Below are 27,546 nucleotides of genomic sequence, written 5' to 3' on the forward strand. Positions count from 1 at the left end.
TGGGACTGTTGGCGCGGAATGCGCATGCGCGGCGGCGCGGTGAGTGCGGGCCGTGGGCAGCGGGGCTGGTGTACCCCACGCTTTGATCATCGTGGGTCCTTGGGCGCCGGGGGGGAGGCCGCCGATATCGGCACGACGCGGCCTCCCCCCCGGCGCCCAAGGGCCTGCGCAAGGTGAGGGGGAGCACCTGTACCATCCCTCCTGGCGAAGCGCGGCGTGCGGCCTGCAAAGTGTCTGCAGAGTGTGCTGGGCTGCCGGCCCTTGTTTGCCTCCCGTGAGGATGTAGATCCTTCTTGAAGCGCCGCGAAGAGGGAGATGGAGGTTACGCCTGGGGAATGCGAGTTCACTTCCCTGCTTACGATGAGGGGGATGGGCCCTGGTCTCTCGTTGTGTGGTCATGTGGCTCCCTTTGGAAAGCCATAAGTGCTGATGTCTGTAGGTACAGCCTGTCTCCCCGTGTAAAAGCCCAGTGTCCAGACTCAAGAACACCTCAGGCACTTTGGGCTGGCTGTTGGACTATATCACCTTTTCTGCAAGCCTGTGGGTATCAAGGATTCATTTATAAAACCTTAGATCAGACCAGGCAGTTTAACAAAATGTAGAGGTTCTCAACAGAGAACAAAGGAATAGGACCCGTGTTTTGCTCTGCTTTTCATCACCTTTTCAATTTCTCTGTCAATGTCATGGAAGCGCTGAGATCCAGTTTTCGTGGAGCTGGATCTCTGGATTTGCTTTTGGGGCAGAGGGTTTCACTGAGGGCGTGCTGCACCCCCTTATCCTCCATTCCCATCTGGGATTTCAGCAGGATTTGCTTCTTCCATCTTTTCCCCTTTTTCTCCTCTTCCTACATTTTTTTTTTTTTTTTTTAATCCTTGAAGAGAGGGCAGATTTAATCGTCCTCCCACCACAGGTATCCTGAATACTTAACTGATCTCTGAACAAACCCTTACACTTCTGTTGGGGAAGGCTCTCTCCTGCCTGGTAGACACTCTTCTGAGCTAAAATATTTGATATGGTAAAATGAAGTTGTTATAAAACCCACAAATATTTCCAGTCCCAGTGTGCCTGAGGGTGCCTGAATGGGTCAGGCTGAGCGCTTCACATTGGTTGTTCCTGTTCTGGTTGTGAGCAAGTATGTCAAGAGCTGCAAGTCTGAGTGGAGCCAGCAGGTTTGGGGTGTGTGACCCCTGCCCTGAGGCAGGCTGTGACTGGTCCTCTTTCCTCATTTTTCTTGTTATAGAACCTGAAGGCAAACAAGCTCTTGTGAACACGACGCTGGAGGCACAAGCTATGATGCCTTCCTTCTCCCTGTGTGTAATGTATTAGGAAGCCAAAAGAAGAGGACACGGTGTAGATCCTCTGGGATTTGTGGGGGAGTGTAGGAGTGTGGCATGGTGCTAGCAGGCCTGGTTTGAATTTATGACAGGGCAGCCATGCTGCTTGGTTCCCAGGCATCCTTGTTGTGTCGGTGAAATTTGCTGCACTCTTTGTCCTTACAGGGCTGAATACAGATACAGGGGGCTTGGTCCTCACAGTTCTTTTTACACAAATAGTTGTGAGGAGGCTGTTTTTAGGATGGCTGATGTGTGCTGTGTTTTCATGCGGAAGCCTGACCTAGCCTGCAGCTCCTGGCAGGTGCCCAGCCCTTCCTTGGATGTGGCTGAGGCTCATGCCCAGGCCCACCCAGAGGAGGCAGGTGCAGGAGGGGAAGGCTTTCCTCAGCCAGCATTTGGCTGAAGGAGGTGAGCAGGGAAAGGCTAGGGGCTGGCTTATTGAGAGAGGGGTGGGCAGTGAATCTGTAGAGTCAAAGGACATGACTATCAAAAGTAAGCTTGGCCTTTCCTTGACTGCAGGCTCTGGTCCTGAGCTGGAATACTCCAGCATGGCTGCATTTCCTTGGAGACACAGATGACTTCTCATGGAGAGAACCTGGTCTGTAGTGCCCGACTGAGTCAGGGTTAGGTGGGAAGGGAACTCTGGAGGCATCTGGGCTAGTAACTGTATCTCTTCAGGGTCCCAGATTAGGCATGGGATCTCTCCTTCTCTCCCAAACCTGAAGCAGGATTCAAATGGCTTTTATACCTGTCTGCATCCACTACTCGAACTCACATTTCAGACTTTGTGGAGAGGAGTTTGTTTCTTTGCGTGTGCCTGGAAATAGAGCAACATTTTAGTTTTCAAGAAAAGTTTTTTAATTGTGTTCTATTTGCACTGTAAAAAAGGTGGATTTATTTTAAGAAGCTGTTTGGATGCTTTGAGCTGTGCTCCTGCAGCTGGTGAGTTTCCCTGTACTCATTTTTTAGGAGCTCAAAGATTTATTCACTAAACTGGAGAAGGATGGAGATGGAAGAGTGAGCTTTGAGGTTGCAGTTTGGCTTGTTCAGCCACATGACCACCTTTTTCCAGGGTATGTCAATGTCTCTCAAGCAGCCAAGACTGTCATAACTTCATGGGCTGAGCTGAAAGGCAGAAAGATTTCTTTGTAAAAAGGATCCTGGCTTTCTACTTGTCAGTCAGTGTTTGGTTGTGATCTGGACTTCACCCACTGCTTGGTGACCAAAAGGCTCCCTTGGGAGCTGCCTGAGTAGGAGCAAACCCTGTGCAGGTAGAGTAGGATGGTAATACAGAAAAAGAGAGGGCTGCTGGGCCTCATCTTTTTACAGGAGAGAGAGGGATGCATATCCTAGCAGAAGAAAAAGAGCACCCCAGTTCATTGGCTTCAGAACCACTGACATGTCTGCACCTCTTGTGACTCAGGATGTCCCCTTTTTAGTGCTGCTGTGGTTTAACAACAAGTGCATGAAGCAAGCTTCATCCACATTTTTTTTGTTCGATGTGAAATACTCCTTTTTCCTTAGTGATTTTAATTCCAAGGACTGACAAGGCATTTGAAAATGTTTTTGAAGTAACTGTGCTTTAATGCATTAAGGTAGAAGTGAATAGCTGATTACTCTGACAGCCAGGACAGCTTCATCCAGGATTCTGAGTAAAACAACTCCAAAAAAGAAAAATAAGAAAAAAGTAATTGTTTCAAGTTCTTTTTGCTTAAGAGTTTGAGGTAACAGTTCTCTGAGGATAGGCTCCCTCCAAACCTGGTGTGAAATTGGTACTCTTGGAGACATTACCAGTTCTGTATCAGCTTTCTGGCTTCTGCTTTTTGGTTCAGCTTGGCTGAATCTCATTTACCTTTGAAGCTGACTGCAGCCCAATTTTAACTTCTAGATCAAACAAAATGTGGGATGACAGTCCCCATATGACAGTTTTCACTAGACCCTCTGATGCTATATAACTTTCCACATTATTCTTTCTGTGGATACTGAATTTTCATGGGTTAGTAGGGAGACCGAAGTGCATGGTCTGTGCCTGTCATCCTGCTCCTTAGAGGCAGCTCAGAACATCATCTTCCTGGCAGTTTAGTGTTGTTTTTAGAACATTCTCCAACATTGAAGGGATCCCTGGAGTTTCCTTTCAATATGGAAAGCTGTCAGTTTTTCTCTTCCAGTTTTAACCCACTGACTCACCTCCACTGCTTTTTTCTACAGTGTCAGAGGAGAGTGCACAGGGAAGCAGTTGATCCTTCTGGATGAGCTGTGTGGGCCCACATCTCTTCTCCAGCATTGAATGGCACTAGATTTGCCAAACTTGTCATTGCCATATGAGCCCTGGGAGAACTTGGAGGAGATCCTCAAGGTCTCTGGTACTGCCTTGTGTAGTGGTGAGTGAAGTGAGCAGCAAGGCCTTTCAGCAAGCAGCTGTCTGGAGTGGAAGAAGCACTTGTGGTCAGGTTCATTATGAGGTGGCAGAGTTTGGCCATCCCAGGGCTGGGGCAAATCTGGGGTAGGTGTGACCTAAGCCTGTCTATGAGATGGGGGTGGATCTCTGAAAGACTGGTGGGGGGTCAGATGGTATAGCAACAGAAGTGCTCTTGGCACTGTTAGAACAGGGAGAAAGTGATTTCAGTCTGCACTGTGCTTGCAGAGGCTGAGTGGCAGCACAGAGGAGCAGGTGAACCTGGCAGAGCTGCCTGCAGCTTTGGACAACACATTCATGGTTCCCAGGAGCGGGCTTCAGCATGCAGCTGTCACCTCCTATAGTCACAAACTGCAGTGCCTCAGGTAAGGGTACTGCTCCCTGTGCGGTGGGCCCTTCTGTGGGATGCGTGAGATGTCTCTTAATGTGCTGTTTGCTGTGCCTGCAGGATCCAGGTCAGGCAGATTGCCAGGGAGAGGGACAAGGCAAGGCTGGACTTGGAGAAAGTGGAGAAACACTGCCTAGAGCTTGACAGGGAGTTGGATGAGCTGTACGTCGCTCTCGAGCACATCCAGAGCAAGCTCAAGTAGGAGAGGTCCTTTTGGTGGGGCAGGGAAAGTGGTTTTCCTGTGGCTGCCCACAGCATCTTCCTCCTGTCCCAGTCTCCCTTTAAGAATCTCCCACATGTTTTGCCATTGTGTCAGTGGCAGAGAGTCCCTGAAGATCCCACCTGCCCCTCTCCCCAGCCTCTTCCCACAGTCCTAGCATCCCTCCAACTAAGCTTTCATCTCCTGCCTTGTGCATGGTGAGAGGGGGTGTCTGGAACACATGGCCATCTGAGAACGTGAGCTGGGTGCCCCAGCCATGTTGCTTTTCTTCCACAGGGATGCTCAGGCAGAAACAGAGGCAAAAGAGCTGCTTTTGCAGCAAGCAATCAAACACCAAGCAACACTGGAGGCCAGTACGCAGTTTCTTCAGGGCAAAGAGGACATCCTGCAAGGGAGACTGAACCACACGGTGAAGGTAAGTAAAACTGCCCTGGATGAGAAATTTTCACTTCAGAGGAGGCAAAGCAGAGGAGGTAGCAAAGATGGATGGTTTGTGTCACTCTTACTGGGAAGGACAGGAGTTCTATGCAGAAAAATCATCAGCCACATCCATACTATTAAATTAAATAAAGAGCTTGTTCCCTTGCCTTGACATTATTAAACCCCCATGTTGTCTGTTGTGAACAGTTTGGCCCTTGGTTACACCTGAACACTTGGTGGCTGTGGGTAAAATTGTGCCGGGGACCATTCCAAAAACAGAGATGGTGATGTCCGCGTGCCTGGAATTTTCCCAGTGCTGTTCCATGGAGAAGTACAGACAAAGATAGCTCAGGCCTTGCTGCCTTTGTTGGCTGTGAGGGAAACCATAGTTTTGTGAAGCAGAGGTAGAGATGAGCCTGTGGGGCTGCCTAGCTCTGATTCTGCAAAACTCACTCCTACATCTGTCCTTTGGAGACATGAGTCGAACCCCAGCCCCTGTGGTGTCTGTTAGCAGCATGGTTGTCCAAAGCAGGGTCTCCTGCGAGCTGTGCTGCATTTGGCATGCTGATGAGCCAGTTGTTTTACAGCTTCCTGATAAAGGCCCATGGCTGATGAACTCATTCTGTCATGCAAGGACCCACAACATCAAGAGAATCTTCTCCCTTTTGTCTGCAGGAGAACACAGAGCTGAAAAACAAGGTCGCGGACATGGCTGAGAAACTGGCGGCCTCTGAGAAGCTGTTTTTGCAGCTGCAGAAGGATCTCAGCTGCATTGTGAAGGACAAGGTAGCCTTTCTTTCTCTGTTATGGTTAAACATGAACTTCTTAGGAACTCATAAAAAAAAAAAATTGAACCTTTTCTGTGATTTTTTTTTTTTTTTTATTTTGGCTCAGTTGGTCTGGTTCCACCCCCTTTGAACTCTCCTGCACATTAATAACAACCTGGAAAGGAAAAGTACTGGCTTTTAATTTAGGCCTTTCAAAGTTTGAAAAAAAAGGATGAGAAAAGTTTGCCATTATAGAAAATTCTATGAATCTACAGTCTGCAAGTGAGAACTTTAGAATCTGGTTTCCAGAAAAGTAAGGCTTTCTTTTTCACAAGTATTGAAGTAAAAGGTTAGTTGTAGTGTCTTCCACTCCACTTAGGCACCTGGTAAAATGGATCTGGGGAAAGACATGAGCCTGTGATCTGGTTAGCTGGTTTGGGAAAGCTAGCACGCCTGTAGTTTGGTGTCTCTCACACATGAAGAAAAATGTTTTTCCTCCTCTTTCTGCATCTGACCCATCCTGCAGGTGTCAATAGGAACCCTTCCATTGAATCTATGGGCGTAGCACCATGACTCTGGTGATTTAGTAGAGCTTTTGCCTCTCCGTTTGGAGAGGTGATGATTTTCTTGCTGAGAAGTGTTTCCCTCTGCTTGTGCAGCTGCGTCAGGTGGAGCCCCACAGCCCAGAGCTCCTGAACCAGAGTCAGCTCTTTGCCGAGATTGTCCTGGAGTACGAGCGGCAGTGCCAGGTACAGGTGGGCAGCTCTCCAGCGATGCTGTTGTGGAAGTACAGATCTCATTGGCACATCTCTTGGGCACTTTGTCTTGGCGGAGAGGAAGGAGGCAGTCCTGATCAGAGTGCAGAGGGGTGATCCCTCTTGCCTTGCTCAGTGTCCTTTGGCAGGACACAGTTGTGCCCCCAGTAAAGCAACCTGTCTCCTTGCTTCTGCAGTTGGTTCCCTTGCTGGGATACTGGCAGGGAGGAGTAGGGGTGGGTTATAAATTCTTCCCTTCCTGGCACCCTGTAGCCACAGGCTATTTTGTTTGGGAACCATGTAGCTCTGTGTATAAGGACAGGCCACTCTGGGCTCTGTTGCATTTCTTCTCAAACATGAGTAGAAAGCTGTTCTTCTTTGGAAAGCACGTTGCCAGCTGAATTATTTTTGCTTTTCCCTTCCTCCTTCTTGCCCCCACTTTAACAACCTCTACAAAACTTGTCGCTGCTGGACTCTGCTAGAGAGTCAAGGTGAGCATGCTCAGGTACCTAGTGTGTATGTGGTCCAGGCATTGGTGTTGTGGGTGCTGTGCTCCTGTCCAGGCCTTTGGGCTCTCCGGGACGTGAGCACAGCCTGTTTCCCTTCTCTCATTTTTAAGTGACTTGTGTGTCTTGCTTGTTGTGAGTTGCTGGGTGCTCTGTGCCTTGGCTCCTGAGTTCTGTGCTCATCGCATTGCCTGTTTGTTTCCATGTGCCGTGTGTGGCTGGTGAACACCGCTGAGTAGAGACAATGACTTATCAAATGCCCTCAGCAGGGGCTGAAACATGCATTTTAAGCAACACTGTTTCACGAATGCAGCAAATAGCCCTTCTTGTACTTGGAGGCAAACATGCTGGAGCACTTTCTGGCGCAGCATTGCTGCAGGTGGCACCAGAGGGTCGAAGATGCTTGGTGCCGCGATATAAACTGATGTCTGCTCGAAGCGGACAGTCCAGAGGGAGGCAGGATGCCCTGTATGCCATTGCTTCTGGTGTGGGCTGAAGGGTGTGAAGTGAAACACGCAGTTGCCCAGCTCATGACACCCGCATGGAAGTGGCTCATTGCACTGATGTGGTGGCTCACAGCAAGTCAGCAACACCAGCCGTAGAACTCCCTGCTCCAGGCTGATGTTGGCACTGAGATGGGATAAACTCCTGTGCTTGCCTCTGAGACAGGACGTGCCTCATGCTGTACTTCCCATGAGATCAGTACCTCCTCACCTCGCTTTATTCCTCTGCAACCTGGAGATGTTCCTTTCCAGAGCCCTGTGGAGCTTGCTTCACCATAAATCCTGCTGTTGCTTTATCTGCATACAGCAGAGCTTGTTGGCTAGCCCAGAGATCCACAGGAGCGTCCTCAAAATGTAAATGCAAACCTCTGGGCTGTGTGAGGGATTGTACGGAGATAATAGTGTTTCTTGTGTGTTGGTCCCTAGCAATAGTTGTACTTAGGTCAGGAGGTGTCTCAGGAGGTTCAAACCTCCGAGGTGTCTGCAAAAACCCCTGGTATTGTGTGCTTTTGCATGCAGGGGCAGTTGCTTGTGGCTTTTTGTGCCTTATGGTGTCTAGTGGTGGTGGTCATGGTATTCTGGGCTTGTATTTCTTCATTGGCTCTTCCAAAATCTCTCATCTCTGCCTGTGTGGGAAGAAAATCCCTTTGCCTTATTCTCTGACTGTGCTGGAGAGCAGGCTCTGCTCTTCATGCTGCAAGAGATCCTGAGTACACACGGCTGCTGGGAGCTGTGGATGCTCAGCCCCCTGCAGCCCTGGTGAGCTTTGTAGCTGCATCATGACCAGTCTCTGCTTCAGGTGCTGTGGAACCAGAACAGAGTGCTGCAAAGGGAGCTGGAAGGGCTGCGTCTCCAGCTACAGGAGAGCAGGGCTGTGCGAGGGCTGCCAGCAGGAGGTAAAATGCAGGAGGGTTCAGTGTCTGTCTGTCTTCTCAGCAACAACAGGGTTCCCTCCAGATCGGAGTTCCCATGGGAATATGAGTCAGCTCGTTGTGCCTGAGCTCTTGCTGCCAGTTCTGGTACTGTGCAGCCATGGAAGGGAAGGAAGGGCATGTTGGGTGGCGAGAAGGAGGGACATGGAGGAAAGGAGGCTCTTCCAACTTGAAAGCGAGTTATGGTGACCTGTGGACTAGGCAGCTGGGAATGAACAGGAAGATTTTCACTTTTGAGGTTGTTGAGGAAACAGAGAGGAAGTAGCCTCAAATGGTGGGTTGGGAGATTAATTTTGAACATTAGGAAAAAACTCCTGGCCCAGAGGGGTGATGCAGCACTGGAGTAGTTGCCAAATAGGTCTGGGATCTCCATCTTTTGGGGTTATATGGACTTGACTGGATGAAGCTGCAGCCATCCTGTTGTGTCTTGTAGGCCTGTCCTCAGAGGGCTCCTCTCTGCCAGTGTGCTGCTCTCCCTGCCCTCTGGTTCCCACTTCTGTGTGCAGAGAGAGGTCACTCCCAATGGAGCAGCTCCAAGAGCAGCTCTGTGACCTGAAGGTGCCGCTGGAAACCAAGGTGAGGGGGTGGGGGGAGATGTCCTGCCTTTGTGGTACAAGTGTTTGGTAAGCACCCTGCTACAGCATGGCTGATGGGGCACCTGTTCTGGGAGGGTTTCTGGAGAGTTCAAGCTGGGGAGCAGGGTGGTACCTTCTTTCTCTGCTGGGGTTATTACATGTCCTTCCCCAGCCCATTTTAGCTGGTATGAGGGTTTGAAGCTCTCGATGGCTGGCAAAGGCTTCGTGAAAATCTCTGTCAGCTTGTAAAATGTTTGTGTGGGTCTTGCTCCTTATGGGGAACCAGAGATTAATTCTGATCAGTGTTGCTATTGTAGTAAAACCAGCAACAGGACCAAGAGGAGAAGCAGCCAAGTGTCTCCTGGAGGCATAGGGAGGTATCGGAGTCCTGTCTCCCTGGGCTTGCATCACACTTTAAATCTACTTGGCCTAAGGGGACAGGGTGAGCCCAGCCCTCCTTTTAGACAGCAGTGAGTGCTCATGCAAGAGGCTTCAGTTTTCACCTTCACTCTCCCTTTTGCTGCTGAATTGAGAGGTTGGGAATGCTGGTTTGGTTTCCACTGCACTGCAAGAGTAAATCCTAAACTGTCACACAGGTGAGGAATAGTTCAAGGAGCACAAAGCTGCTTGCAGATCTTCTGCCTGCTTCACAGTCTTGCCTTTGTGCTCATCAAATCTTGGAGCTCTTAGCATAATTTACAGGGGAGTTGTGGGGGGCAGCAGCTACTCATCACCACATCTAGGACAAGGGACCACTCTGTGGAGTGGAGGAAGGATATGAGGAACAGCGGTGGATGATGCCCTGGCCTCTCCCATCTCTCTGGGGTCCCTTGCAAACAAGGAGGAAGGGCAGAGCTGCACTGCTTGCTGTGAAGAGCTGGGACCCACTGATATCTGCTTATTAGAGACTGCTGTGTGAGACTGATTATTGCTTTAAGTTCAGTAGGGACCAGAACTGCCTGTTGAGAGTGACCAATAGGTCGATCTGAGTCAGAGTTATCGGAGGAGAGGGGAGCTCTCAGGAGCATGGTGCTAATATCCAAATCCTGTCTCATCCCAACAGATAAACTATTATGAGGAAGAAATCGAGTTAATGAGGAAAAACTTTGAGAGAGAGAGTAAGGACAGTGAGGAAAGCTTCAAGGCTGAGATGCGCAAGATGGAAGACCAGAAGAGAGACCTGGAAGAAACAGTTGCCAAGTACTGGGTTTTAACTGATAGCCTGAAGGAGCAAAAATGTGTATGGAGCTTGGAGCCGGGAGGGAGGTTTGGGATGGAGCAGGCTGGGTGGGACAACAGCACATTGAAGACTTCTGCCATCCAGGGCAGCAGCTGGACCAGCAGAGATAAGAGCTGAGGATGCAGCCCAGGAACAGAGACAACCTGAGGTCTGGCACCAGTCTCTCTCTGGGGCTAAGCAGGAAACTTATCGTGCATCCCCTGCTCATACCAGAGTAGGTTGGGCTGATTTCTCATAGGGCTGGAGAGCTGCTTTAGTTTGGAAGAAAATCTGGGCAGTACTGCAGGGCTGCAGATGTTTGAAGTAAGATGTATAAACTCCCCTTATTTGAGTGGTTTTATATGAAGACTTTAAGTTTCCCTGCATGTTCTACAAGCTTGTGTCAGAGGCAGTGCTCAGCAAAGATTGTATCTCAAAACAGTGGGAGAAATGAGAGCTTTCTTTAGTGTTTTCTTATTATCTTTCTCATGGTCCTTCAGCAAACCTGGCTCCACTTGCTAGATCATCACAACCTTCTGTTGTAAAAGCAGCAAAAAATGGCTTAAATTTCTCTGTATAGCCAAAAAAGACTGGCTTATGGGAGAGTAAGGTTGTTGCTAAATGGCTGTTTATCATCTCTTCCTGTGCTCGTGGAGCCAGTTGTGCACTCTCCCCAGAGACCAGAATGGCCTTGCAAAGGAGACTGGAGAAGAACTGGACAGGAAACTGTTGCCTGTCCATGCTTTCCCCCTCCTGCTTCCCAGCACACCCGACCGCTGCCCTCAGGCTTTCCTCCTGCCTCTTCCCTGCTGTGACTCCCTTCAGGAGTAAAGTCCCTTATGGCTGTATGCAAACAGAGGATTTTGCTGGGTCATTATCTCAGTTTTAGCGCTGAGAAGCTGAGATCTGTGGTAGGTGTGGGGGGAAGGATGTGACTTGGCTGAAGTCTGTGGCAGACCAGGGAAATAAACTCGAATAACAGGAGTACAAGGCATTTGAGATATGTTACTACCATCTCTGGTGAATGGTAGGGGGACTGGCTGTAGTAGGGAGCTTTCAGAGTTGTTGGAAAACATCTGATGGATGAGTCTTTGAGATGTGTGAAATGGTGTGGGAACTTTCTGTAATATTTAAGTGATTGCCTTGACTTTGTAACCTAAAGAAAACTCCAGCAAAAGTATGTTCTGAGGCTGGCTGAGGTTTACAAGCTGTGTTATCAAATCCAGGTCACCAAAATGGTTTTTATCTTCAGGAAAGTTGCAGGGACTGAGCGGAATCAAGAGTTGTTATGCAGTGAATGCCAGCGTGAGGACAGCTGTAAGGCTTTGTTGCAGCAGCACTGATGTGCGAGGAGGTGATTTCCCAATGATAAAGGCTCCAAGCGGAGACTTTTAAGAGCAGCGTGCCCGGGAGAGGAAGCAGTGGAAGTAAAAGGACATGGTCCCTCTGTGGAAAAAGAGGCAGGTAAAGTTGGAAGAGAAGGTTAACAAGGAACAAGTCATGATGTGTGAGATGCTGGCTGTTGAGAAGAAAAAGAGAAAAAAAACCACCAGGATGAAATGGGAATAATGCAGAGATTGTGGGGCCAAGGGCTCTTGTGTTGGAAGGGACAAGGTGTCTGGAGAACTGCCATCTCAAGGGAAGGGAGCAGGTTGCCAAGACTCAGATGAGCAGGTAGACCAAGATCTGCTGCAACCTCAGCACTGAAGGAACAGAGAATAAATGAAAAATTGTATAATTGATGAACCTGTGCAGACATCTGTTGCAGTGAATGGTCTGCTCTGCTGGAGCCAAAGCTGAAAGCATTGGTCAGTGAAAAATGAAATCTTGATAGACAAGGGGATGTGCTTGGGAAGGATGCAGAGAGAGTAAAGTTAAATGGTTTGCCTGCAGACAGCAGACACAGCATCATGTCAGGACAGAGACAGACTTGATCTGGAGGACAAGAAGAAGGGAAAAAAAGCCCTGGGAGACAGAGTGGCACAGCAGCGCAGGAAGAAACATGACATTCAGGCTGTCAAAATGGAGCTGGATATGGAAAGGGACAGGGTAAAACTGGAACTGATGCAGCTCAAATATGTCATGTACTGGCTGAAAAATGAACCCAGAGCTCAAGAGATTTGCAGGTTTGAGCACAAAGGCAGTTTGTAGAACTAACAACACAGTGCTGCTGCTGCAAGAAAAGCAGATGCCTTGTGAAACACAAGGCTGCTTAACAACATGATGGTCCAAGACACTCTAGCAGCAGCTGTGTTTTCTCTTGACACTCTAACAGCAGCTACGTTCTGTCGTGCTGTCCCCTGCTTGTCTTTTACTAACTGGGAGTGTGGTCAGAGAACTGGGATGTGCTCACATGGCTGAAGCTGACTACGCATTGGTCTCCTCTGCCTTGTACAGCTGCACGTGGGCATCAGAGATGCCACGGGAAGCTCAGCATGTGAATCCTGATGTAAAACTGACTCTGAAAGCAGCTGCTGTGAGTGTTCTGCCAAGCAGGGGGAGCAAACATCATACAGCCCAGGCACTAGTCCTCTCGCTTGTTTGGAAAGGAGGAACTTCCCCATTCAGCTCCTCTGCCTTGCCCATGCAGTACCACAAATTGCAATACTGTCCTCCCTGCCAGGATAGACAGTCTGTTCCTTTGTGCTCTCCCCTGAGGCAGTTGAGTCCTGTGAGGACCTAGGGTTTAGCAGTAGCTATTGGATAGGTCCATCTGTTCAACACAAAACTGAGCTTCCTTCCCACAAGTGCCAGTATTCGTTGACTCATGGGAGACTGGGAGTACCAGTGGGAGTGGAAGGATAATGAGGAAGAGAGGCTGACTTGGATTTGGGGTTGTAGCTGTTGTAGCCAGCACAGTAAAATCACAGAGGCCTCAAGCAAGCTGACTTCTCCAGATGTGGATCTATTGCAGTTGATGGGTTGGGCTCACCACCTGGTTATCCTGTAATGAAGTACTGGTGTGTCTTGATGAGCCAAATCACTTTGTTTCCACTTCTTTGCAGGCTTGCAAAATAATTTCAGCCAGCTGAAAGCCACAGAAATTCAGGGTCTGATGCTGTTTGCCCTTGTTCCCCTTTATTTCCCTTCCCTTGAAGACCTGATTCTTCTCTACCAGGGACTGTTGATTGTCTCCACATATTTTGTGTGCATTGTTGGATGGTTGTTTCTCAGATTTCTTTAGTTCTTGCTGTCCTTGCAAACCAAGCAGGAATGGAACAGGGAGCCAGTGTGGAATGCCAAGAGCAAACTGGGCTTTTGCATGTATTAGAGAAGTTCCTTTTCCCTAGGTTTCTCATAGCAGAGACTCAAGCATGGGTTCCAGAAATTCTTCTAAAATAAGTAATTTATTCACAAGATACTGCATAGAGCAGCTTGAGCTGTGTCCCTCCTGAAGAGGGACCCTCAGCAGGAAAAAACTCGGATGATTATACTCCCACAATTCAAGGCCCCACCCCCATGCGTCACTCTGGGCCACTTGTAAAATTAGAGTCTGGGGTCTCCGTATTCCTCATTGTATCTCTTCATTTTTGTCAGGTGGACTGTCAATTAAAGTTCTGACCTTCAGTTGCTATTTTGCACCTGCAGCTGGAGAAAATAAGTTCTTGGTAACAGCCAAAACATTATTCTGCTAGTCGCAGTTCTGTTGCTTTACTTATCTCAAAGGACACAACTCCCCTTATCTTCTAGCTTGAAGACTCTGTGGTATTTTTTACTTAACAAAGCAGAAAGTTCAAAGGTTCACAGCTTGCAGAAGTTATGCTAAGCAAACTTACTTATGCTAAGTGAATTCTATATAAGCAGTATACCCAATAATTCAATAAGCTAAGGCAGTCCATTCCTTACCACATGGTTTTCTCACTGTGCTGTCTCTCCCTGCAGGGGAGAGCTGTGCCAGCTGCTGGAGGAGAACAGCTTGCTGAAAAGTCAACTTGGGAGACTCCAGCGAGAGCTGAGGCAGGCAAAGGAGAAGGGCAGCAAACATGATGAGTAAGAGAGGGGCCAGCTGTGAGAGGCTGGCAAATGGTGGATAGCTAGTGCGAGAAAAAGGAACAGCCACTCAAGTGCATTTATCAAAATCTAGCTGGCTCACCTGCCTTTTATTTTCTTGTTTCTGAGCAAACCAGAACTCTTACACCCTTCACTCCATGCAAAGACATGCTGGGGCAGGCTTGGTCAGACAAAGGCTTGGGCAGGCCAGAGCACAGGGTCTGGAGCTGGGTTTGGGGAAGACTGTGGGGATGGGCATGCTGAGGGAGGAAAGGATGGGCTTCTTTGCTCCACAGACCTTTTGGCCAGTAGCCAGCTGCTGCTTTGGGAAGCTTGAGATAGGTATTGGGGTCACCCACTGAGCCATAAATCCAAAGAGAGCTAGGTTTCTGGTGCAGATGGTCACAAACAGTCTGCTAAGCTGGTTCTCCCACTGTTTTTCATCCCCTGCTTTTTAGGCCTCTGACAATATTGGAGGACTTTGGATGTCCCCAGCTGTCTGCCCTGGGCTGGGCTGAGTCACCTGTTGGGGCAGAGACACCTGACCCGCTCCTGAATCAATTCAGGACTGTATCTGTTTTGGCGTCTTGTTGCAGGCCAAAAACAGCTGTGTGGCTCCGCACAATGGGGCCTTTCTCTAGGGGGCTGTGGTTTGCTGCTCTCTGGCCTGAAGCTGATCATACCCTTCTCCCTGACAGGAAACATGTGAGCGAGTTCAGTGGAGAGAAGATGGGGGAGCTGGCTGAAATAGGAGAATTAACAGCATCGGTAAGAAGCTGTTAACACTAACAGGCTCTTGGTTAAGGGATTTAGGAGGACAGAAACTGCACGTGCTTATAGAGAGGAACAGGAATGTTTGTTTCGAACATTCAAACCCAGCCTTGCTTTGAAGAACCAGCTTCATTTTATACCTTGTCAAGTAGGGAAAATTTGTGTGACAAAAGCTAGTTGAGGTCTTACAGAAGGGAATATGGATGTTACTGCAAAGTCTCTAATGTGGTTGACTTTGTGTACTTGCAGTCTTTTTCCCAGACACTTCGCTCGCTCCTAGTCTCAAAAACATGTGCTCACAAGCTCTTGGACATGTGTGGACGCAAGGCCTGGCCAGGATTGCTTGTGTGCAACATGGACGAGAATTGCAGGCTGTTAATTCTTCACCTTGTCCCTGAGATTCCTCATGACTGGGAACCACCCTCTTGTTTTTGGACGTGTCTTTTGTACTCTTTGGAGCCATCGGCTGCAGCAGGGTGGCCTTTGCTGGCTCTTACTGGCTTCAGCTTCTTTGAGCCACAAACCTGCTGGCCATTGTCTGCTTTTCTTCCTCTGGAGGAAAGCTGTGTTGGTTGCCCATTTCCTGGGAGGCTAGCAGGGGAATTGGATTTGGTGTGTGTTGCCACCCTACTGTTAGATGCAGGTTTTCTGCTGACCTGTGCTGTGGTCTGGTCAGAGCATGGACCAGAAACTGCACCTTGATCAGCATTGCTGCTGGGGATGGTGTCCTAGGAGCAATGTCTGGGGCATGGTACCATTTAGGGGTAATGTAGGCTGTTCTTTCAGCCCTTATCTGCTCCTTCATCTGGTGTTTTCACATGTGCACAGAGACATATTTCCATTCATACTCTATTCTTACCAATCTTAATATTTGTTACAGATCTGCACAGTTGCCCCGCTGCCCCATCCCTCTCTCCCCTGCATTCCCTAGTGACCTCCTATCTGTGTGGGTTTTCTTACCCAATAAAACAGTGCCTGAACCCAGACACTGGGATTTGGTCAGGCTGGGAAACAAGGGCACTTGTCCTGAGTGCCCGCAAGGCCCTGCAGCGACAGCAGTGTTCTGAGTGGGAACCCAGCAGGGATACTGTGGAACAGGTTATGTTTCTGTTGTCTCTCTTCCCATCCCAAACCTCTGTGCATTAAATGTTTTGTTGTTTGATTTTGTTTGTTTGTTTTCAACCTTTTCCAGAGTGAGAAGAGCAAGGGCGAGATCTCCCACCTGGATGTCAAGCTGAGCCGTGAACTGGCTGAACACAAGGCTGGCCACTGCGCTGGCCCTGGCACTGTCTGGCTGCGGAGCCGAAGGCTTGCAGAGGCTGAGCAGCTACGAGGAACAGAGATTGCCGCAAGGCTGGAGCACCACCAGCAGCATGCAGCATGTTGGATGGAGATGGAGATGCTCCAACAGCAGCACAAGGCCTCGCAGAAGAAGGTGGGTATGATTAAGTTAGTGGCAAGGTGGCAGGCTGCTGAGTGGTCCCTGTGATGTTGGTATTGCCCTGATTGAGGCTGTATTGGAACCTTCCCCAGTCAGAAAAGACTGTCCTTTTCCTCTTTGTGGAGGACAAGTGATTTGCTCTCCTGCTCAGATATGTCTGAAGACAGTTCAGGAGGAGTTTGGGATAGGTCCTTGCTTGCAGCTGCCCCTGTGGTGTCTCCTTTGTCCTTGTCTTGTGCAGGCTGGCTGGGCAGAGGAGATGGAGGCTGAGTGGAGGTGGCTCTTGCAGGAGTGCCAGGCGCTGTGTATGGTTCCCCATAGCTCAGCTGGCAGAGGAGCAGCAGAGTGGCAGGGTCAACTAGGGGCTGAGCAGGAATGACAGGGGCTAGGCAGGCTGTGTCTGAGGGGAGGGAAATGAGGTGATAGGAGCAGGAGAACAAGGATCAAAAAGAGAGAGAAAAGCCAATATGAGGAACATCCAAATGTGTTATTATCCCTCTCCTGCCTTTTACCCTGGGGACAGACTCAGGGACTGGCTCTAGGTACAGCTCTAGGTAGCCCTAGGGCAAAGCTGGACAGACCAGCTTCCCAGTACCAGGTTTGCCCTTTGCTGGTGGCAGGAGGCAGAGGACATGTAGTAGAGGCAGGGATTGAAGCCCAGCTTGCCTGGGATGTACTTAAGACCAAATCCAGGTGAGCAGCCACCTCTGATTTCTGCCATTGTGGCCATTGGTGCTAGAACTCCCTCCTGGAGGATCCCTCCAGCAGCTCCTGCTGTAGCTGTGCTGGTGTGAGAGCCAAGGTGGGGGCTGAGGGTGCTTCCTAATCTCTCCCATCATCTGCAGCACACCCTGGGCCTGTCCCATTGCTGGTACAAAGCTGTAACCAGCTGTCGGTCTTTGTGTTACAGCTCTTAGAAGCCAAAGCAAGCCTGAGCAGGACCCAGGCTCTGCATGCTCTGCAGTTGCAGCAAGCCAAGGCCCAGATGAACAACATGGTGCCAAAGAAACAGTTTGAGCAGCTGCAGCCAAGCTTGAGAGAGGAACAGTGCAAGGCCCAGAAGCTCCAGGAAAACCTCCACCAGCAGGCAGAGCAGACATGCAGGCAGCTGGCAAGGACCCAGGTAAGCAGGGAACTGCAGGAACTCAGTCAGCAGTGCCAGGGAGGGAGCACTTCCAGCCTGGAAGGTAGCTGTGGTCAAAGCCACCAAAGGTTTGGATAGAAGATGTTATATATCAAGCACCCCCGTGGCAAATGCACTTGATCTTCTTCAGGTGAAATTTTCATTCCTCCTGAACCCAGTCACTGTCCTGCTCTCCCCGCTTTAATCCACCTACCCCAGACCTTGTGCCTAGAGGAACAGGAGTTATCCAGGGAGACAGTGTTGTCTCAGGCTGAGGAAAGAAAGTTTGAGCCCTTTCTGTGGAGATGTAGCCTGCACATAGTGGACTGGTTTTATCTCTAGGGGACTGGGCAACAAGGTGTTGGGCTTTTGCGAGTATGTCCTTTGTTTCAGAATACTGTGATTCAATTGAACTAACCTGGATGAAGATGGAGCAAATTATAACCTAAGGAATTAAAATGAGCTGACACAAAAACTGCAGCCAAGGAAACTATGTCTCTCCCTGGGTTTTTATGGACATGGCTGAGAGAGGGGAGGCTATTGGCTTGTTTTTACAGAAGACATTGCTGGGAATTATGTGCCTTGTCTTAATGGTTGGTGCTGACGTAGTCAAGGTTGTACTGCTCTAGACACTTGTCTCACTGCTCTTTGCATCCTGCATCACCTCCGCTGATTCCCCCTGCTCTCGTTCAGGGAATGTAAGCAGAGCCCTGGAGAAATGCATGGTCCAGGATTGCCAGGGGCCATGTGAGTGCTGGGACAACCCAACGTTAGGTTTTGTTGCCTGCTACAGGAGGAACACGAGCATCTGCTGCAGGCGGCTGTGGAGCAGGCAGAGGGGCTGGAGCAGAATCTGAGTAGTGCTGAAGCTGCGCTGGTAGAGAAAGTGGCTCAGCTCAAAGATGCCCAGGTGAGTGCAAGAGGGGTTAGTGGTGTGTGTTCCTGCCTGGCTGGGGCCCCTGTGTGGGAATGCTATACCTTACACCTCCTGTCCCTGCTGTAGGCCCAACTCTCCAGGAATAAACTGCTCATCAAAGACCTCTGTGAGGAGAAGAGGGGGTTTGCAATGGCCCTGCAGGCAGCTGAGCTGAAGCAGAAGAGCACTGAGGAGAAGAACCAGGTGTTAGAGGAGCAAGCTGCAGCGCTGAAGCAGCTCATCAGAAAAATCACACCAGCATCCCTGAGTGGGTGATGGGGCACCCACTGTGGCCACCCTGTCCTTTTCTGGGGTTTGTCAGGTGCGGAAGGGAAGGTATGGCTGGGTTGGGAAATCAGCCTCATCCTCCTTGGGTTTGCCAGGATTTTCCTGGGTAGAAAGTAGAAAACAGAGAAACCAGAGTCCTTTAAGGAAATTAGTTCTGTGGACAGCTGAATTGTCCTATGGAAAGCACCAGCTTTGGTGCCTTTCTCAGTGGCAGTGTGCTGTTGTAACTCAGGTGTGTCTCAAGGCAGCCATCCCACAGGAACCTTCCGCACTCTGGCAGCATGGTTGTTGGTGGTGTGGATGTTCCCTCCCTGTGAGGGTTGATGGTGGGGCCACACGTATGGCTAGAATGCCAGGGCAGGAGGACTTGCCAATTCCTGCATCAAGCTCACTCCAAGCAGGAAAGCTGCATTGTGGCATTAAAATGTTTGTGATACTACAGCACTTCCTGCCATCTCCTGTCTGCTCTGTATTTCAGTAGCCTACCCCAGCTGTTGCTGAATTTTTATTCCCTACAGTTCCTTCTGGGCTCTAGGAGACTTTGGCTCTCCTAAAGCCTGAGCCTAGGATCCAAATCAACCTGTTGCCAGATTGTTGCACCTGCGATGAGCAGGATGGGCTGAGGGAAGAGCCTCTAAGGCCTTAGGGCAGCACTGGTGACCCCTATTCAGCACTGCACTTCTTCAGAGGAGATCAGGAGGCATGGTAAGTGAACTGTGTCATCTTGCCTTCCTTGTTGGCCTTCACACACTGGCAGTGAGTACTGCTTTTGCCAAAATAAGTTATCTAAAAGGCCACAAAGCCAAGCATTCACACCAGCAAATACTCAATTTATCTATTTACCTAGAGTGTTACCCTCTGCATGGAGGATGCATCATTGTCACAGTGTCCCTGCCTTGCTCTGTGCAGAGCAGAGGATGTTTACATGGGGGCTATGGTTGCCATCAGCTGTGAAAGGACTCCTAGGATTTTGGGGGCTCTGGAGACTACTGCACAAGAGACACTAGATAAGCCTGACGGGATCAGGGTAGCAAAGCAGAAGCTGGACAAAGTCACCACTAAGAAGAGGGCTTAAAGATAACGCAAGCTGTCATTGGTTCAAGAATAAAAGGAGATAAATTGGCTATGAGCTAAAACTTAGCCACTGCCTTTTAAGTCCCTGCCTGCCAGGGCAGAGGGGTTCCCTGCTCTGGGACTGTGACAGGAGATGGCTCCTTGTTCTAAACATGCTTTTTCTGTCCTGCTGGAAGGCAGCTGAGGCTCCTGTTTCTTTGCCTTGGGGTCCCTTGACAAGGGCCATGAGGGAAGCCCCTCAGAGGGTGTGGGCTAAGGCAGGGAGTTTCCTTGGCTGGGAGAGCAATGTAGTAGCACCTCAGGCATTTATCCTGTTCTTCTATTCTTCCGTAAGTATTTGCTTTTTGGCTCCTGTCAGAGAGAGGGGCTAGACAAACCTCTAGTTTTACCTAGGGCTTATATTTTTGGATATGTTATCTCTCAGCCACTACTCAAGAGTGAACAGCTCTATTAGAAAAAGCAAACAAGGAGAGCAGCTCTTCAGCTTTGCTCTAGTTTTGTGCTAACTGGAATCCTTAAAACCCTTTCCTCCCTTTCCCACCCCTACTCCAAATGATCCATATGCTCTGCCAGACCTGTGCTGGGAAGGAGACTCTTCATACAGGGACAGAGGCACAGCCCAAACGTGCTGGGAGCAACCCTGGCCAGGCTCATGATTGAGATTGCAGTGCTCATTCACTCAGCACCTTGAGAAACAACATTTACAGGCCTCTGATAGGAGACAAGGCTTCATGTCTAATCCTAGAAAGAAGCTCACGCACCTTGTCTGACACTTGGAAGAGCAGCTCCACTGAGACACCTAAATAACCAGTTGATTATTACCCTGCAGGGTCAAGATGGGTTGGACCAGAGAGCCAGGTCAGCGTGTTTAATGGACACAACATTAACTCCTGAAAAACATTAAATTGAAGGCTGAAGCAGTTCTTTATTTTGCAACCATAGAGCTCTCCTGCCTTCCAGAGCCCAGCCTATTGGTGTTTTAGTCGCACATGCACAGTGTGAAAAAACTTCTCTAAACAAAAAGGAATTCACAAAACCTACTTGTAGCTGTGGGGCTTGAATAATGCCCCTTCCCCCCGCCTCGCCTCCCACTATGCTGGATTCCCAGGATCACTACATTACCAGTATGCATCCTTTGGTCATGAAGAGCTGGCCAGTGTGGTTTGCATACTTTATAAACTGAGGGCTGATCTCCATGTCAGGTATCAAAGGCCATTAAGAGTGGGCAGGGTGTCCACTGCAGAAAAGCTGAGGAGTTCAGTCCCTGTTGTGGGCAGGCCACCAAGCAAGGGTTGTCCATCCTGCACACTTAGGACAGGATGTGCTCGAGGACTCCTTGTCGGATTAGCTGCTCACATTTCCAGCGGGGTAAAAAGTGCTGCACAGAAACAAAAAATCTTCCTTGAAACCCAGGCAGACTAGATTTGTTGCTGCACACAACTGGCTCTGTTTGTCTGCTGCATCCTGGTATGAGATCAGGCAGAGCTGAACTACAGTCCTGAGCCATGCAGACAGTTTGCAATGTGTGCAAGGAGCTTTACAGGCAGGACCTGTGATGTGCTGCAAAACTGGGATAAGCAGGGGGATGTCATGGGAGAGAAAGGGAAGAAAGAGAACAGACCGCACTCTTGACAAAAGTACCTGGCTATTCTTCTTCAACAGGACAGTGGTACCATCATCGATCTCAAATTCTCCATAGTCTCTTAAACACCGCACCTACAACAAAAAAACGCAGCTTTCAGATCATCAGATCTCCCATAGAAAACTAGATATCACTGCTGACTTACAACATGTGCCCTACAACTCTAAGTATGGACACATTCCTACCCGCCTGCAGGAGCCTCAGTATAGAGCAGACCTGGAAATGCAGAACTGCACTGATCCCACAGTCTGTGGACTCTCCCTGACGTTCTCTGCCTGCCTCTGTCTGGAGCAAGAAGCACCAGTGAGCAGATCAGCCTGGTCCTCCACAGAGACTAGAGGAAGAGCAGCACGAGAGACAGGGTCTGGGGAACAGCAGCAGCACTTCCAGGAGAACCTCCACCCCCACATACCAGAAAATGACAATCTGTTAACACTGAAACTGTGTTAACGAGCAGGCTGATTGCCATTATGTGTTCTTTTGAAGAGAACATCAGAACAGAGCACTTCAGCTACAGGCTCTGATTTCTCTTGCTTTGTTGTATCAATTGTATAAAATGATTTATAGTCTCAACTATCAGAATCCATTTAAAATAACAACAAAGAAAACTAGTTAACAATCCTTAGCGTGAAGAACAAGGTTTCTACTTGATCTGAGGGTTTGTTAAGTTTCTGCAAAATGCTGCAAAAACTTCTCTCTGGGATTCATATCATTCACCCCACCACACCAGTTCCCTGTGGACTAGAAATGCCATCTTTCAACCTACTTGGAGCCCTCAGTAGAAGAGGAAGTAAACAGTGGCAGGCAGAGTATAAGGAATAAAATGCAGGAGCTTGTAGAAGGTTTGGTGCTCTTGAAGGCTTTGCTCAATGACCTTCTATCTTGGGATTGAGGTGAAATTCTCTAAAAAAAGATGGTTGGGCAAAATGTTTGTTCACAGACAGAAACAGCCCATTTGTACTTACTTCGATGTACAGGCTTTTAGGAGGTTTTATGTCCTGTGTAAGGTCCAACCCCTCCTCTCCTCCTACTGACCTCATGTAGGTAGCCAGAGACTTTTTGTAGCGACTGAACCACTCCACCTGCAGACATTAACAGTGATCACTCAGGCAAAGCTGAACAGCCAGTGCTGAAGGACAGGACTCCAGTGAGCGAGATCTTATTTATTTGTGCTGTCAGACCACTGTTCCCAAGCAGGGTCATGCCAGCTAAAGGTGAATGCAAGCTGTTCTAAAGGGAAAAACTGTCCCAGAGGTGGAGCAATCTGGATTCAGGGTAGGACACATGTTGCTAATGTTAGCAGCTCTGTACATTGGTCTTGAGGTGGCATTTGAAAGCAGTGTGTGAAGACCTAGGTCTGCTGGCTACAAGGCTGATCTAGTGAAGACCACCTGATCCTTAAAAGCACCAAGTGTCAGTTTCACTCATTATCCTTTTAGGATTCTACCCATAGACAATGAATGAACAAATCAGTATTTACAGGAAGGCACACTGTCATGTTTGTAGTCAGGGAACACTAGTTTACCCTATTTTGACTACTAAATAGATAATCCATCAGGAGGAGTACGCTGAAAGAGGGCAAGAGTTTAAGGCAAGGCTGACTCACTTCCTCAGCTGACATGTGGAACTGGATGGTGTTTGGCAGGACACTGCCATACTCCCACCTTAGTGCTCGGATCCGCAGCAACCGGTCGTACCTGGGGAAAGAAAAAAGAAAAAGGGGCAAACTCAGCATCTTTGCTGATGTGAGCGCTGGCAATATCCCCGGGCAACACTGATGCCCCAGCCTGCTCTCAGAGAGGATAAACTTAGGTCATTCCACCCTCCTTCCTTTAAAATATGAGATTTTTTGGCCTAACCAGTGACTGAAACTTTTAAAGACATGGAGGAAACAGGCCCTTGTCTTTGTGGTGGTGTTCAGTGGTACCAGCAATGAACACCAAGGGAGCCAGCCCCGCTGCTGCCCTGCTAAATGCACCTCACTGGGGAACCACTCTCCTGGGCCTAGAGTCCCACCGACTAGTGTTTGGGGACCCTCCCTGTGCCGTCGGGGATGAACCTGCGCTCCGGGGCCCCGGCAGCCCCCGCGGCACTCACAGGTAGGCCAGGATGCAGCGCTGGTTTCGGAGCAGGCAGCAGTGCCGAAACCGGATGAGGAAAATCAAGTCCGTCCGTCCTGCCTTCGCTTCGGACCTGGCAGAGAAAGAGCCGCGTTACAGAGATGCGGGGCGGCTGGTGGGCACTGCCAGGGCTCTGCGGGACGCGCCGTCCCGGGACTGGCCGCGACACTCACACGTCCGCCTGGTTCTGCTCGTACAGCGCCCGCATCTCTTCCAGCGCCTGCCGCAGCTCCTCCACCTGCAATACCGGGCACGGTCAGCGAGAGCAGGCCGCCCCTGGCCCCGTCCCGCCCCCCTGGCCCCGGCAGCCCCGCTCACCCGGAAGGGCGGCAGATGCCCACCGGCAGCGCGGTGCAGCTCCCGCACCAGCCCCGCCGCCCGCTCCCCCGCCATTCCGCCGCGCGCGCGGGAAACGCGGCCGCTCCGCAGCCAATAGAGAAAGGCGGCGGGGCCTCGCGACGCGAGGGGGCGGGGCTGTGCCTCCCACGGGCCCGACCCGCCGGGTTACGTGCAGCGGGTTGTGCGCGGCCTCAGCCGGAGCGGGGAGTCAGGTCTGCGAACACGGGGCGCACAGGCAGGGCAGGCTCCCACCCCTGGCCTAGGAAGACTGCGGCGGGGCGTAACTGGCCCGACCCGGTGCTTTACAGCAGTGAGCCCCACGGTACTGAGCCCGCCCTCAGCACCCCTGTCCCAGTCAGGGCCGGCAGCGCCCCCGCCCTTCCGGCACCCGGCCGAGCACCGGCGGCCGCGCCCCGGCCTGGAGACCCCCACGGGCAGCGGGAAGAGCCAGCTCTGCACCGGGGCAGGACAAGCCCAACTCATCCACCCCAATCTTGAGGCTTATTTTGAATTTTCACTTTTCCTGGTTTTTTTGGTTGGCCTCCCAACCCCCAAGGTAGCCCCTCTAGGCCAAGAATGACAGGAGCAGCAAGGGAGGGGCCCAGCCCAGCCTTGGCTTGGAGCACGGCCAGACCCGTGCTAGATCAGGTCAGTTGCAGAGAAACCCCATCCCTCGAGATGTCCCCTTATACGCCCGGGGATGATATCCCTTTGCACACCTGGGGATGTCCCCGTGCACACTCGGGGCCACACACCACCCTGCAGGGGTCGTGCAGTGCAAGCTGTGCCAGCAGACCCAAGGACGAGGCAGGTTAAGATGAGGAGAACAGGGGTGAGGGAGTGTCGGGATGCTGCGAGGACCTTACCAAAAGCCGTGGGGTCTTTTCCTCTCCTGCTGCTGTTACTGAGCCTGTGACTTCCAGGTGGTGCCTTCCAGCAGCAGCAATGAGAGCAAGGAATGGGAGACGTTACCACAACACTTTAGGGGTCATGCTGAGAGCCCGTGAGTGGATAAGGTAAAAATTAGCATTTTTACCCTCTTTAAAAAATAAAAAGAGGTGCCTGTAGCAAAACTGATTTCACCATTCCTCTTTTTTTGGTCTTCTCTGAGGTGCTGCACAGAGCTGTCTCTCTGTACTACCCTAGTCCTTCCCAGTCCATCTCCCTTTTGCCAGCAGCATCCTTCAAACCTGAAGCTTGCCAAAGCTAAAGAGGGGAAAATAAAATAAGTGAGGTGCTTTTCTGGATGGGATAGGAAATTTGTAGCCCTCAAAGTCCTAGAAAGGGAATCAATAACCCTGGACCGTGGCTCGTCCTGCTCCAGGCATTTACTTCCCTGACAATGTGTTTCTATGGTTACTAGAGATAAAAAATATCTCGTTTCATACATCACAGTTATGCAGCCATAGTCAAATACTGGAGGAGTGGGCAGAGCACAGTGGGGCTTTTACCTACGAGTGAGACACCTCAGTGTGGTTTCTTATGCCTGAAACATTTACGCTGCTCATGTTTAGGATGATGTGGCACCTGTACAACTGAGCAGGGACTGTGGCTGGCTCTGGCAAGAGTGTTTTAATGCTCACAACAACTGTTTTAATTTACATTTTATGCATAAAGGGAAAATGCCCAGAAATACCCCTGTCAGCTGAGAGCTGGAGAAGGACTTCTGGGGGTTGGTCCCGCAAACAGATCTGTTTATTGGCTGCATGGTGCTGCAGCCAAGAGACATAGTTGTGTCTGAGGGGAAAAAGCGGGGTGACACAGCAGAGCTAGTGAACCCACTGCAGGGGGGTATTGGGTCACCTCTTGTGCCACCACTGAAACAGATTTGTGCCTACCTTGTACTGCTTCTTTCAACAGTGCTTTCCAAAGTATCCGACTGGTATGTGGTATACTGGTGTCTAGATGGGGAGCACATTGCTATTAGCCAGCTGTGGAATAACGCGATCCCATGGCTGGAAACCAAAGCTGGAAAAAAACCCACACACTGCTTCAGCAGACACTGTGGGAGCTGCCATCGTGGGGGATTTTGCACAACACAGTGTCAGGACGGGATGTTGATCTTCAGAGATGTGCTGCAGCTGTGGGGTTAATGAATGGACAAGATGCAGTTTTATGGCCAGGAGGCAGATGGCACTGTTTTGGGGTCCCTTGTGTAAGGATAAAAAGCACCTTGGAGCCAGGGTTAGTAAACAGGATCTCTCTCTCAGCTCTCTGTCTGTGGTGGAGATATCTGCCCTGTCCCTTCCCACTTGACTCGCAGTGTGGTGGAGGTGTGGGGCCTGAAGAAGCTGCTGTAAAACGCCTGGTCCCCAGAGGGCTGTCACTACAGAAGCATCACATGTGACTTGTGATTAATCATTGTATTCTGCAATGATAATGGCCCATCTGAGCCAGAAAAGATAATACCAATAAACATACATCCCTAATTCCAATTGTAGCTGCTGAAAATTGGTTGTTGCATTGCACTGAGGGATAGAAATGTAACTGAGCCTTGATTGAAAAATTCAGGGGAAGCTGCCTTATCTTAATTCTTTGCCAGACTAAAAAAGCCTCATACATAAAAACAGACAAAATGAATGAAGAATTTACAAACATCTATATTTTGTGTTGGGAAATGTGATAAAATCAGGAAAACAGCTGAAGACACTGATTTATACAAGTCTGACTATTTCAGGCAATGAGAATTTTACATATCACGGCTTAACAAGATAAAAGGTCTCCCACAGAATACATAGATGACAGACAACTCATCTGAATTTGACATAACACAGCATCAAGTACACATGTAATGCGATGAACAGTGCCAGGTCATTCCCCAGTTAGGTAACATACAACCTCTTGAATAAGGCAATTCAAATATAACTCTTAATTCAAATCACAACATACCCAGGCAGCATGCAGGGAAAAGTAATTTATTTTGTACATTGGAATGACAGAACTTGCAACATGTTTCCATTTTATGTAGTTAGAGCAAAAGGATATAAACCATTCAAATAATATATATATATACATCAAGTCAACAGTTGTCTTTACTGGAATAAAGATTATCTGGTTTTGGTAAAAATAAAACTATTTTAATTCACTAATTAACAAAATGCACAGTGATCAGAAACAAAATTCTTCTCACAATTGTCTTCCCTGGCTCACTCGTGTTTCCCTGTGATGCAGTAGCTGCATAACCCTGGATTCAGAGAGCTCCTTGCACAGAGGAACACAAATTCCCCAGCACAGGGTTCCCGTGGCTGCAGCCTGTGCCACCTGCTTCATCGTGACACCAGTACCTGATGGATGGCAGTGCTCTCCTCACACCCGTATGCTCCCCATGGTGTGTAAGCTGCATTTCACGTCCCCATTTCTGTCCAATAAAGCACTTGCACACATGCCTGACCTTTGGAGAGTCAAAAGTTGAACTGCACATGGAAACCTGTTCACTGTAACAGGGCCCTCATTTCTTTATTAGCAATTAATTCTTCTGGATCTTTATGACCAATAAATTTAAGAAAGTGTGAACCTGCACAGAAAGAAAAAAAAAAAACAAACCTGAGCCAAATATCTCTCTGATACGATAGAGCCTAACAGACATGCCTGAGGATGTATTTCCACTGCAACAGACTTGGGAATCACAGAAGACAATGAAGGCTTTTCCTATAATTGAAGAGTTCTTTCAAGAGGAAAAAATAAAAAGAAGGGAAATAAGATTTTTTCCCTATTGAAAATGAAGATTTGCAATTTCTGAACAGACTAATCTGGGCAGCCTCGCCCTGGTAAGGGGCTGTACGTCCCCCTGTTTAACTGTGTACCTGC

The 27,546-nt window shown here is 49.5% G+C and overlaps 2 protein-coding genes across 10 annotated transcripts; one reads left to right on the forward strand and one right to left on the reverse strand.

The window, feature by feature from the left end:
* The first annotated feature begins 7 nt into the window (after positions 1-7).
* LOC308038788 (ninein-like protein) lies at positions 8-21,733 on the forward strand. Of its 9 annotated transcripts, XR_013921963.1 has the most exons (12): positions 182-540; positions 3,543-3,715; positions 3,979-4,115; positions 4,199-4,336; positions 4,635-4,773; positions 5,454-5,564; positions 15,989-16,231; positions 17,148-17,360; positions 18,154-18,270; positions 18,364-18,598; positions 19,083-19,269; positions 21,301-21,733. XR_013921963.1 is itself a non-coding variant. In XM_080341634.1 (10 exons), the coding sequence occupies exons 2-10, from the start codon at positions 3,656-3,658 to the stop codon at positions 18,550-18,552; spliced, it is 1,347 nt and encodes a 448-aa protein (XP_080197760.1). In that variant the 5' UTR covers positions 8-39; positions 3,543-3,655; the 3' UTR covers positions 18,553-19,008. The 9 variants fall into 9 exon arrangements, 8 of the variants coding, with proteins under 8 accessions (XP_080197760.1, XP_080197759.1, XP_080197762.1 ...); XM_080341634.1 differs by lacking the exons at positions 182-540; positions 19,083-19,269; positions 21,301-21,733 and adding an exon at positions 8-39 and having other exon boundaries at positions 18,364-19,008; XM_080341633.1 differs by lacking the exons at positions 19,083-19,269; positions 21,301-21,733 and having other exon boundaries at positions 18,364-19,008.
* On the reverse strand, positions 20,948-23,793 carry GINS1 (GINS complex subunit 1; the record flags this gene model as incomplete). Its single annotated transcript, XM_080341642.1, has 7 exons — positions 20,948-21,016; positions 21,280-21,354; positions 22,246-22,362; positions 22,887-22,977; positions 23,378-23,473; positions 23,574-23,638; positions 23,719-23,793. The coding sequence occupies 7 exons, from the start codon at positions 23,791-23,793 to the stop codon at positions 20,948-20,950; spliced, it is 588 nt and encodes a 195-aa protein (XP_080197768.1).
* Positions 23,794-27,546: the final 3,753 nt, after the last annotated feature.

This window comes from Nesoenas mayeri, assembly GCF_963082525.1.
Source record: "Nesoenas mayeri genome assembly, chromosome: 3".
Classification (NCBI taxonomy): Eukaryota; Metazoa; Chordata; class Aves; order Columbiformes; family Columbidae; genus Nesoenas; species Nesoenas mayeri.